The sequence below is a fragment of the Xiphophorus maculatus genome, chromosome 7 (genome assembly GCF_002775205.1).
Source record: "Xiphophorus maculatus strain JP 163 A chromosome 7, X_maculatus-5.0-male, whole genome shotgun sequence".
NCBI lineage: Eukaryota > Metazoa > Chordata > Actinopteri > Cyprinodontiformes > Poeciliidae > Xiphophorus > Xiphophorus maculatus.
The window spans coordinates 12457370-12469736 of record NC_036449.1 but is presented as its reverse complement, the minus strand read 5'-3'; the positions used below and the strand labels follow the sequence as shown (position 1 = coordinate 12469736).

General features: G+C 39.6%; 2 protein-coding genes across 3 annotated transcripts; one reads left to right on the top strand and one right to left on the bottom strand.

Annotated features, from left to right (window-relative positions):
* Window positions 1–1276: 1276 nt before the first annotated feature.
* LOC102229735 (rhodopsin kinase-like) lies at window positions 1277–6273 on the top strand. The gene is made up of 7 exons (XM_005798059.2): window positions 1277–2147; window positions 3179–3306; window positions 3886–4043; window positions 4421–4504; window positions 4837–4961; window positions 5060–5261; window positions 5962–6273. The coding sequence occupies exons 1-7, from the start codon at window positions 1449–1451 to the stop codon at window positions 6249–6251; spliced, it is 1686 nt and encodes a 561-aa protein (XP_005798116.1). The 5' UTR covers window positions 1277–1448; the 3' UTR covers window positions 6252–6273.
* A 1-nt stretch (window position 6274) lies between these two features.
* On the bottom strand, window positions 6275–12187 carry LOC102221992 (protein-lysine methyltransferase METTL21C-like). 2 transcript variants are annotated; one of them, XM_023337363.1, is made up of 5 exons: window positions 10002–12187; window positions 9456–9578; window positions 9163–9326; window positions 8669–8786; window positions 6275–7577 (listed from the first exon to the last, which is right to left on the bottom strand). In XM_023337363.1, the coding sequence occupies exons 2-5, from the start codon at window positions 9571–9573 to the stop codon at window positions 7180–7182; spliced, it is 798 nt and encodes a 265-aa protein (XP_023193131.1). In that variant the 5' UTR covers window positions 9574–9578; window positions 10002–12187; the 3' UTR covers window positions 6275–7179. The 2 variants fall into 2 exon arrangements, with proteins under 2 accessions (XP_023193131.1, XP_014323892.2); XM_014468406.2 differs by having other exon boundaries at window positions 9456–12187.
* Window positions 12188–12367: the final 180 nt, after the last annotated feature.

Here is a 12367-nt window from a genome sequence, read left to right as displayed (position 1 = left end):
AATTAAGAGATTAATGACAACTCCTTTTGAAGGTCAGAAACGAACCCAGGACATCTGAAGCACTGGAAGTCCAGTCATCTGATGTCAAGGTCAGTAACTTATTTAAAAGTGTGAACAAAAATGTCATATTCTACGAAGCGAGGCTCATCTCACATTAATCTGAATTAATCACATTAATTAATTTAATTTGGATTGGAGAGAGAAGCAATTTTTGAAAGTTGTGTCCTGTGTCGTTGATCCTCAAGTATAATGAGACTTAAATACTCAAGCATACTACAGTTTTGCGATATAACAATAATTCATTACGCACCACAAAATCCATGTCAAAAGTTTCATTTTGGTCTCGTCTGATCAGAGCACCTGCTTCCACCTGGTCACTGTTTAACGTTAAACAGGCAAACTGTTTAAGGGATTTGTAGTTTTTTTTTTTTTAAACATTGGCTTTTTTTCCTGATACTATCATAATTTGTTCTTAGGTGTTAGTGTTTTACCTGAGCCAGGGATCTTTGCAGCTCCTCCAGAGTTACCATTTGCCTCTTGGCTGCTCAGCAATGAGAGTTCTCTTTGTGGTTTAGGTAAAACGCCAAGTCCTCATAGGTTTGGAGTTGTGTTATACTTACATTTTCAGATGCTAGATTGAACTGATGTTCCAAGTTGTGATAAAATTACACACAATTACACTCTATCTACTAAGTTGTTGATGTAAATTGTTTCCTTGGATTAGTTTAACAATATCAGAGTAAAAAAAAAAGGCTAAAACGAATGAATGGCACTTTTTTCCTACTTATTTGTAGAAAAGTGTGAAGCCCATGACATTTCCTTCCAAGTAAAATATACAACCTGCTTTGTTTTGCTTTGTCACATAAAATCTCTGTATTCTTGACCATCAGGCTGCTCTCTTTGAAATGTCTTGCAGAAGTACAAGTTATATTTATTTATTAGTTTTAAAAAAATCATTTGCAGATCATTGCATTGTTTCCTTTTACCCTTAAATTAGGATAAGCATTAGCAACAAACAACTTATAGTCAGCCTCATTCAGTTTTAGAGCGTTTTACTTTTTCAAACTACAGCAAAATGAGTCGAGCCTACTTGCACCGGTTGACTCCTGCAGACGGTTCTGGAGTTGTACTGTTCCAGCAGGTGCTCGCACACTTTGTCTGGGGCATTGGGGTGTTAATGGATTACTGAAAGGTGTTGACTCAGATGTGTGTGTTCCTGTGTGTGTGTATTTGTGCAGCACAGTCCCTCAAGGTGTGCTGCAGTCTTCTTGAGATGCATTTCCCCCCTTATGCTCCCTCTACCACTCCTCTGTCTCCTGTTTCTTCTCTCCTTTTTCCCCTTTTCCATCCTCACTTTTGGAGAGTAATTATTATCAAACATCATCTGCCTCTGCTCTCTATTTGCAATGTCTTCCCTTTCCTTTGCCTAACACTCACCTGCCCTCAACATGGATATTGGAGGACTGACCACTGTGGTAGCAAATTCCGCGTACATCAACGCACGTGGAAGCATCGATGGCTCCAACCCTGCAGCAGCCCGGGATAAGAAGTACCACGCTCGCCTCAAACTGCCCCACATCACCGTCTGTGAGGGCCTCAGGGACTCCCTAGATTTGGCCTTTGACTCGGTCTGTGTGGAACAGCCAATCGGCAAACGCCTCTTTAGGGAATTCTTGGAAGCGAATAAAGAGTATCACGGCGCTTGTCGTTTGTGGAAAGACATCGAGGACTATGACCTGGCAGAGGACTCTGACAGAGGAAAGAAAGCCTCCAAGATTGTCCAGAGGTACATGGACCCATCTGCCAAACACTTCTGCCCGTACCTTCCTGAGGACATCATAGCCAAGGTAAAGGAAAACCTGGGGGCTGTAGGGGATGATTTGTTCTCTGCATCGCTGGCCAAAACGCTGGAGTACCTCCGAGAGGCCCCTTACACTTTCTATCTGGAGAGCATGTACCTGAAGAGGTTCCTGCAGTGGAAGTGGCTGGAGATGCAGCCCATGGATGCGGACTGGTTCCTGGACTTCCGTGTGCTGGGGAAAGGTGGCTTTGGGGAGGTGTCTGCCTGTCAGATGAAAGCCACCGGGAAACTTTACGCATGTAAGAAACTCAACAAGAAGAGGCTGAAGAAGAGGAAAGGTTACGAGGTGAAAGCACTGCACTTTTTTCTATGCCTGTTACTCAGCTGGCCTTGAAAACACACAATGTCTTCAAAGTTGATTTAAAAAAAGGACTTTATCTTCTTCGTTGATGATAATAATAAAAGAAAGTATGTAAAATCTATAAACTTCTAGTACCAGAAGAAATAGTTTCATCTTATATTAAAAAAAAGATAACAAATTCTGTCAAAATCAAAGTTTTCCATCATCAGATAGTCTGCACCTCACACTGTGTGATTGATCTGTAAGAACTTGATCACGGCGTAACGGATAGTGATGGATAGTGAATGCACAGCACCTGAAACGTTGGATGATGTTGCAACCAAGACGTCCCTAGACTGAGGCATTGCAAACACTGACGCTATGACAACAGCAATTTTTATTTATTGTGCAACATTTTCAGCTGTGCATATGTTTGTGACTCTTTTATAGTTAAGCAAACACCAGACTTCCTTCTCTTCAATGAGATATGCAAAAGTGGGAACTGATGAAAGTTTATTTTTCCCACACAGCAGACTGCATAATTTACGACAATTTCAATGCATAAAGCGTTTTATGGCATGAAGTTATCACTGGTTTCTTTACTTTGTTAGGCATTACATTCAATTAGATGCCCCTTTAGCTGCTCTTTTTGTTCCAAAGAAGTTTGAATAATAAAGATGTCAATTTGGCTTTATGTATTAGTAAAAGTGTTCTGTGCTTGCCAGGCTGCAGGGGTGTTAATCATCTTTGTCCCAGCCTCTGTCTCGTTTGGCTTTAGCCTGCAGAATTAAACACTGAGACAGGGATAGAGTGATTACTGGGGGCTTTACTGAAAAGCTCCTCTGAAGGGAACTCCTTGCACAGTTAGATCTTGCCCTTGACTTGGCTAAGGTCATTTTGCAAAATGCACGTCCCACTTCCTCCCGAAAATGGCACAGACCCTCGCACTAATGCACAAGGCTCTGTTGTAGCTTTTTGTTGTTTAAAGTCACTTATCTCATTTTATTAAAATCGCCTCTCATGTTTTATCCCTGTAGGGGGCAATGGTGGAGAAGAGGATTCTGGAGAAGGTCCACAGTCGCTTTATTGTCTCATTGGCTTATGCCTTCCAGACAAAGGACGAGCTTTGTCTGGTCATGACCATCATGAATGGAGGAGACCTCAAGTAAATTCACTATGCAAACCACACAGTTTTTTTTTATCCCACTGTTTCAACATAAGAATAACTGATTTGAGAGGGATGACCTAAAAAAGGCGAGATGAAACTTCAGCAGTTATACCAAGTGTAATTTAACTCTAACTTCTGTGCATGAATTTATTTCTCATACCTTTTTGCTTGCTTATAAAATCCAAACTCATGTTACTCAGATGAAGGAATCTCAGCAACATTCATGCCAAGCAGAAGGGCACAAGTTCAGAATCAGTTCATGCAAATACGTCCCCAAAGGAATGCTTTATGAAGGCAAAACAAGGCATCCATTTTAAGCGGCGGACGCTCAATGTTTTGTGGGTTCTCCTAAAGCGCTGACCTCGTATCGTCATTTAAAGTTGAAAACAAGTTCAAATTCTGCTTTTCCAGAAAATCTGACTGCTTTTTAAAAATAGTTTTCAATTCATATTAAATACATTACAATACATAAAAAATATCATTGAGTATTATAATATCCATCTATCCACAATATTATGAATGTTAGCAGCGTTCTTTACGTGTGAAGAGTCGTCCTCTGTTGTTTGCTCTGTTCAGGTACCACATCTATCTGGTGGATGAGAACAACCCTGGGTTTGATGAGCCCAGAGCCTGTTTTTACATCGCTCAGATCATCCAGGGTCTGGAGCACCTCCACCAGAAAAGAATCATCTACCGTGACCTCAAACCAGAAAATGTGCTTCTTGACAATGATGGTAAATGCTCTTACTGAAACCTCAGTGCCTGTAGATTACACCTATCCTCCCCATGGTCTGGTCATCCATTTGGCGTCTGGCACAAGATTCTGCAGCGTCTGCTGTTCAACAGCCGGACTCAGAAATAGTTGCCATCAGATTGCTCAACAATGCCATCACTAAGACTGCGTGAAAGTGCTAAATTATATGTACTTTATAATATATTATTATTTGTATATTTATGTATTTATAGACACACTCGTGATTTTCTGTAGTTTGTTTTTTGTGTGCTTCACTGTTGTGTCTTCGTGCAACGACAATAACATAATTTGAAATAAAAAAAAAAGTAGAATTTTTTTGTGGTATTCTATTAATTTGATTCTAATTTGTTTAATCAGGTAATGTTCGTATATCTGACTTGGGTCTTGCTGTAGAGCTAAAAGAAGGCAAAACAATGACTAAAGGCTACGCTGGAACACCAGGTTAGTCTAATTTTACCTTCTTATTGTCTCCATTTATGGAAGTTTTTTCTTTGTACATTTCACAGTCGTTGTTACTGGTGTCCCTCCAACTCTTATTATATTTGTGTCTCTATAACTATAATGGCCTGTCCTCCTTGATGCAACAAGCAGGCCTTTAAATGAACAAAATCAAGTTTATCCCTTTCTTCCCCTATCGCACCACATTTGCTCCAACATCAACCTGACCCACCACTCTGTATTTCCTGAATATGTGGAAAGAACACACAGAGACATAAACTATGTAAAGTTACATTTTAAAAGATTTATTTCACTGATTATTTTTCCTCTTGCAGGTTACATGGCTCCAGAGATGCTGAAAGGAGATAAATATGACAGCTCAGTGGACTACTTCACCTTGGGGGTGACTCTGTATGAGTTTATCGCAGCCAAGAATCCGTTTAGAAACCGAGGAGAAAAGGTTCGGCTCTTTCGGTAGCTGCGGCTGTCGATTCATGTGGAAATGTTGGAGTTTATAGGATAAATGAGCTGATGAGAGGTTGTTCGTCGTCTGCTCAGGTTGAAAGAGAAGAGATGAAGGAGCGCATGCTGAACCGCGTGGTGACCTATCCAGATAACTTCAGTGAACACGCGAAATCGCTGTGTGACGGGCTGTTGGCTAAAGAGGTTGATCAGAGGATGGGGTTCAAGAACGAATGCTGCGATGAAATCAGAGCACATCCTTTTTTCAAAGACATTAACTGGAGGAAACTCAATGCAGGTACGCAGCCGTCAATCTTTTCTTGAGTTGACATACGTGAACCACAGAGTATAATAATATTTGTGTATTTATCCCATAGTCCAACATAAACTATTACCTAATTGTGAAGTGGAAAGAAAAGGATGAATGTTTTTTTTTAATCTTTTTTTTACAAGTACAAAAAAAAGGTATAGATATATGTTCAGCCCCTTTTACTCTGATGTCCCTAAACAAATTTCAATGCAACTACTGCCTTCAGAGGTCAATAACTAGTGAGTAGAGCTCACACACCATCCCCAAGAGGAAACATGATGGTGGCAGAATCACAGTATGGGAATAATCTTCTTCAGTGTGGAAAGAAAATATGTTAAAGTTTATAAAGTTGGTAAAGAAAACCTGAAAGAGGGTGCCAAAGACCTGAGACTGGTGGAGAACAAAGAAACAACACAAACAGGCAGAGATATAAGGGGTTAAATGTTAATGCATGCCACACTTTTCAGACTTTTATTCTGTAAATATACGAGTATCATTTTCCTTCTGATTCACAATTGTCCACTGATTATCACACAAAATTCCAGAGTTTATGAAGTTTATGTATTGGTAATTCAAATGTAACAAAATGTCAAAACATTCAAACGTTCACTAATGGCTTTGTAACGTTATAAAGTCTCAGTAGGTACTAGTAAAGCTTTAACACATCTATTTTTTCTGAACTCCTCAGGTATTCTTCTGCCTCCGTTTGTCCCCGACCCTAAGGTAGTCTACGCCAAGGATCTGGATGACGTTGGGGCTTTCTCCTCGGTGAGGGGTGTCGCTTTGGAGGATCCTGATAAGACATTTTTTGACGAGTTTGCTACAGGCAACATCTCAATCCCCTGGCAAGAGGAGATGATTGACATGGGCATTTATGGAGAGCTGAACCTCTGGGGGCCTGAAGGCACCATTCCAAACGATCTCCGCAGAGAGTCCATCCTGGAGCAGCCAAAGTCCTCAACTTGCTGCATATCGTAAAGTCATGGACACAAACTGAAAATAAATGCAGTTTATAGACTTGTATTTCTTTAGAAGAGGTCATTAACGCCCCCAGGAAGGACAAGTGTCCTTCCTGGGAAGGAAGGACAGAAGGAGCTTTCTGACTACAGATGGAGAAAGTTTTGAACTGTTTTCCTTTTCTGGAAAGGCAAAGGGCAAAATAAAGGTGAAGCTTGAATTTGGAGAGGACTTTATTTAGCAATTCCAAACAACGTAACTTAATGTTATGTGGTCATGTGCTGAATTCACACAAGGCGTTTTAAAAATCCCGTTAATAGAGTTTTAGTAATTATGCATCTGGTGCTGTCAGTAATTTTCTGAACATTTCAAAAGCTTTTTTTTTTGTCAACATGCTGCTGTAGAGCATATGCCATTTATGTGAAAGTGTTTTTTCTTCTTTATAAGTTATAAAACTGATTTTATTCCACTCTACAAGGCCCCAAAAAGCTCAAACTTTCACGCTTGTTTTTAAATATTTCCTAAACATTTATTTATTGATCAACTATTGTCACTTATAATGAATAACTGTGAATGAAGCACTGTGTTGGGTCGGTTTTTCTGAGGTAAATAATAGGAAACTAATTATTTCTAAAAATATATATTGTTCAGAAGTAGAAAATGTTTAAAAAGATTAAAATAAAAATAGTTTATTCATATGAAATCTTGTGTCAGGAACTTTGCATGGTGTTTAGACTCCAGTCAAGGAATGTCATACAGGCCCGTATCAAAACTGAAAGGGTACTTGGAAAGTATTACAGTGATTTCATTTCATGTGATATTACTGGAAAATACGACCCTTGTGATAAGGGAACAAGCCAAACGTTTCCCTGCATTGATTTAAATCAACAAAAGACAAACAAATTTAGGAAGTTCTTAAGGTAGTTTCCGGCTTTTACATCTCGTTTGTTCACTCCTTTGCTGTGGCCTTGTATATCCACACATTCTCCTGCGGTGCCTCAACAAGCAGTGTTGTGTTGAAACGGCTCTTAAAGCACTCTGCGAACCTCAGGTCTGACGGGAACCTAATTTTGTTCGCCCAAAGCAGGGTTGTCCCACTCCCTGGTCTGCAGAAGTGAAGCATAGTGCTCAGCAGTTCCTCAAGGAAGTCGTGGTGATACACCACATCAGCTGCAAGCACATAATCGTAGCGGTAGGACGGGAAGGGGAAGTCTCGCTCCAGCTCCTGGCCCCAGGAGAGGGCAGCCACCTGAGGGATGTAGCGTGAACGCCCCTTGGTATTCCGGCGAAGGTTGAAGGACAGATTAGACAAGATGTCAGGCAGATCAGTAGCCGTCACCCAGGCACCTGTTGGAGACATAGTACTTTTATTTTTTTGAGTGACATACAGTACAGACCAAAAGTTTGGACACACCTTTCTAATTCAATGGGTTTTCTTTATTTTCATGATTTATAAGGCAATAAAACCCACTTATTAACCTGACAGGGCAACACCTATGAAGTGAAAACCATTTCAGGTGACGACCTCTTGAAGCTCATCAAGAAAATGCAGAGTGTGTGCAAAGCAGTAATCACAGCAAAAGGTTGCTACTTTGAAGAAACTAGAATATAAGGGATATTTTCAATTGTTTTACACTTTTTTGTTTAGTGCATATTTCCACAGGTGTTATTCATAGTTTTGATGCCTTCAGTGTGAATCTACAATGTCAATAGTCATGAAAATAAAGGAAACTCATTGAATTAAAAGGTGTGTCCAAACTTTTGGTCTGTACTATACTTTTAAAATGTACTAAAATGTCAAAAGAATAAAATAAAACCTAGAAAAATTTGCATTGCTTGCGAAAATTCAGCCGTAAGCCGAATGTGTTTGGTGAAAATTGCAGAAGCGTTTTAAGTCGACCGCAGAAGACTTGCAGAAATATGAGAAAGAAGGAGAAGCAGCAGAAAAAGCAAAATAGTCTGTATAAAACATGTATTGAAAAACTGTTGAAAATGAGTGAAAACTTTAAGTCAATGTAAAAATCCCAGCTATGGAGTCTCATAAATTGGTCCAGAAGACTGATTACAAAGCCAGATTGTAAGGCCATCTGTTGAAGAGCAGTGAGTGTTATAGTTTTTAGCTAATATGTCAAAAATTGTGGATCACTAAATGTCAAGTTTCATAATTTTACTCCACCTAATGTGCAAGCAGAGGTTTGTAATAATAATAATAATAGCATGTAGGCTATCGCTACCATGTTGATCTGATGTAATTTACTTCCCACAGTACGCAACAACCTACATTAAAACTAAAATTAGCTACAAAGCTAAAGCATTCACACCAAAAAATTAAAAAAATGTAATCAGCCAATAAAAACAACTAAAATTTAACAATATCCATCCATCCCTTTTCAAGAATTTAAAAATAATTAATTCAAACCATGTAAACACAAACTTACCTAACAAACTTGCCACTATGGAGAGTAAGCCAGTTCCAGCTCCGAGCTCTAGCACTGCTTTGTCCATCAGGTTCATTTGTTGCTGGTTGTTTTCTAAGAACTGACAGAGAGCTATTGCCTATAAAGAGACATGATTTTTAATTATGGTTTTTACATTTATCAGCCGTGGCAGTTTTTGATATGGACCAGGTAGCTAGTTGCCCAGAGTGGAATCAGAAAGAGGAAGACCACACAAATATAAAATAAAAAACAAATTAGGTGTACATTTTGTACCAGTGCAGTCAATGGACATCTGCCACCCCATTGCTGTTGAGAATAGTGTGACTATTTAACTCGCTTTGTATGAATTTGCGCTGCATCTTAAAATTTAGACAATCCCCTGTATTTTGATTGGTTGGGGGGTGGCAGTAAGCATGCCTCACTCAGGGAACCATTCATGCAAAAGCCACTGCTGTTGTCCAGTGAATTTGTAGAATGGTGATGGAAGAACTTACCCCGGGCCAAATCAGAGCTCCGTATGAGTCCGTAGACTCCCGGATGTTGACTTCATGACCAACAAAATGAAAGGACTCCTTTCCCAGGGGATAGTAAACGCTCGGCTCCCAGACATTCCTCCTGTCCAGACCCTCTCTTGTCATCATATCTTGGTCTGTTAAAGCTTCAGCACAAGACATCAGATGCATTTATATATTAGTGTTGGTCAGGCTTTGTAATGAGTAACTGTATAAAAATAGTTCTCCGTTCTTTTCAGTGACAACTTGTCCTGATAGGGTGAATTGTGGTTTACCCAGATCAGTCATTTCTTCCTTGCTCTGCAGTTTCTCATCATGACTCATGATTTCTTTCCTTCTGCTTTCCGAATTCTTTGGTAGAAAAGGTTGGCTGGCTGATAACAATCCTTCCATGTCTTCTGAACAGTGTTGAGAGATGAGAACATCAGAAAGTGATAAACTTCTTCATACAAATGCTGAAAATCTCCTGCACATTTTGGGAACAAGAGATAAAAGCAAACGCATAGAGTCGACAACTAGACAGCAACACTCATTGGTGTATATATGTACATATATATATATATATATATATATATATTTTTTTTTTTTGTGTCCACCAGATTATTTCCTCTATTATCAGATGTGGCAACCAGAGCTAATGCAGAGTTTTCTAAAGAAATTGCAATGTGCTGAAGTTCAGAACAAGTATGGAAAGTAGTTTCTAACACTATCAGTTTTGTTTTTCAACGCAAAACACACATTGTGTTGTTCTTTAGCCATCTCAGTAAGTGGGATAAAAATTATTAGTTGAAATGTCAAATTTCAGAAAATGTGAAACATACCTTCAGGAAGCGGTACCCTCCTCTTCTAATTTATATTTTTGCCAGAGTGCGCACCTTTGTAGGTTGAGTTCATGTCTTTATAGAGACGGCATCATCTGTCCTCTGTGACCTGCCTCTGAGGGAAGCAGGGGTCTATGCCAGGGACCCCTCCCAACGCCTCAACAGCAGCTCGCATTGTGTGATGCTATATCCTCTGCTATGCCACACATGTGCAGAAGATTTAAGCACTAAATGATTGAAGCCTACTCCCATGCACCCCCACCTTTCATCCTCTTCCTCACATCTTCTGTTAGTCCCAACCTGTTCTCTTGATTGGTTTGACAATATGTGAGTTGTTGTGCCTTTAAATTTAATAATGTGTGTCATGCAAGAGTTATTCCCTTCTTCTAGTGCAAACCTGCTCACAAAAGATGGAGGCAACCAGATCAAAAAAATGTTTCGTCAACTAAACAACCTTATATGGGTCTCTAAACGTGAAAAATTAAAAGCACAGATTTCTTTTGGCAGATGTTGGTTTGAAGTTTTCATTTTACCATCTTTCCATAAGCTTATATCTATTTATATAACAGATATATTTTGGAGTGGCCCAGCTAGAGTCCTGAGTTGACTCTTATTGAGAATCTGAGGCGAGAAAAAAAATGTGTGTGATGGCAAAGAGGCCTTTCATCCTCCATACGTGTGCTGTGAAGCCATTAAAGAAGGATATATATATGTTTTCAAAACAAATCCCACATTCAGAAATTGCTTTTACCATGTTTCTCTAATCATTTCTCTACTGCTAATTGCAACAAAAGCATTTCTCATTTTTACATTGACCTATTTATGGCTTACCAGGAAGTTTGGGAAGGTGCTAGTCAATTCTATCAACACTGTCCTGCATGTTTTAAGTGTTTCCCTGCTGCCACATGCCTAAATGAAATAATTGGGTGATAAATGGGTTTCTGCAGGAGGAGGTTTTGCAGTTATTATAAAGAAATTTGATGGTGCAGAGACATACTGTAGATAAAACACAAGGGATGTTTCCTCTGAGATCCATTTCCCTTATCCACTCTTCAAAATGGTAAAGACAAGTTCAGGTGTCATTCAACCAAAAGAAATATATGTTGACGTTTATTAGCCAAGTATACCAGAAATAAAATACTGGTAAACTTGAGTGCTGTCAGACCAATAGTTAACACTACAATTACATAGCAGAGTTAAGTGTTGGTACATAAAAACATACTAAAAGACAATTCCCTAAATCTTGTTTTGGGTGTGATGTTTCTAGCAGCACAGTCCAGCCTGCTGACTGAGAGCGGACTCGGTGACGGCGTTGTAAGCCAAGCTGTCCAGGTTTAGGTGGGAGGATTCACAGCTTCGGTGAATTGAGCTCACAAACACACAGAGTGGAGCCGGCAAACAGGTGGCGGTGGCGGTGCTGCATGAAGCTGGAAAATGGCTTGAACTGGCAGATGGTGAGCACAAACAGTGAGTCACTTTCATCTAAACAGCAACACTAATAATCAGTGAAGGTATTATGGGGGCCTGGGGGGGATTTCCATCACTGCAGAGCGGTATGATCCCAACAAGAGGAATATACGGCTCTCTGTTCTATGCATTAATCTCTGCTATGAAATTCAATGTATTTCCCTGACTCACAACAACAAAAACAATCCTTTCTGATGATGTATAGAGTCCACAAATTAATGTGAGCTATTTAAATACTTACTGTACACTAAAGCTATAAGAGTTATTCCTATGAGTAGCAGAGCTCACATGCCCATTTAATCCTGATCTCTTAATTCCTGCAGCCATAACTTTTCCTGGTAGGAGAGCAGTGGAAAGCCTGAGAGAACCCATGTGGCATTTTGAACAATAGTTGAGAAAAGTCCCTGTCATCTGAATATTAGGAATGGTGGTGAGGACGCGGGTGTGTATGTGTGTGTGGTGATAATTCATGCATCCATAGGTGGAGCAGTCAGCAAATATAACATCAGGATAAAGACCTTAGAGTTTGTAATCCTCATCTCTGTGTGCAAAGGTCAGGAAAAGATTGTGTATGGGTCAGTGGAAAATGAGTCACACAGCAGCATGTAGGCACAGCGGGCTTATAGTAGCTCTATTTGCAGCAGGGGAGTGTAAATAAATCAGTAAATGGGTGTTAATCCGTAGTAATTTTAAAAAGAGCGCGAGTATTTCTATTCAATCCACAAAGATGCTTTATTAACAGAAGAGTGTGATCACTTGTGATCAGTTTTGCAAACACACTCACAGTTTTAAGCTGACTGTTTATAACAAACATAACCTGGTTTCTCCCCAATCTACGTTACAGGGATCTACGTTATGTAAATGAATTAAACGGACTATTAGTGTTTTGCTTTTCAGTT

Coding starts and splice junctions, on each gene's coding strand:
- LOC102229735 (XM_005798059.2), top strand. CDS start 1,449: ATGGATATTGGAGGACTGACCACTGTGGTAGCAAATTCCGCGTACATC. Junction 4,044..4,420: donor TGTGCTTCTTGACAATGATG/GTAAATGCTCTT, acceptor TTGTTTAATCAG/GTAATGTTCGTATATCTGAC. Junction 4,505..4,836: donor AGGCTACGCTGGAACACCAG/GTTAGTCTAATT, acceptor TTCCTCTTGCAG/GTTACATGGCTCCAGAGATG.
- LOC102221992 (XM_014468406.2), bottom strand. CDS start 9,573: ATGGAAGGATTGTTATCAGCCAGCCAACCTTTTCTACCAAAGAATTCG. Junction 8,787..9,162: donor GAGCTCTGATTTGGCCCGGG/GTAAGTTCTTCC, acceptor GTCTCTTTATAG/GCAATAGCTCTCTGTCAGTT. Junction 7,578..8,668: donor CATAGTGGCAAGTTTGTTAG/GTAAGTTTGTGT, acceptor TGTCTCCAACAG/GTGCCTGGGTGACGGCTACT.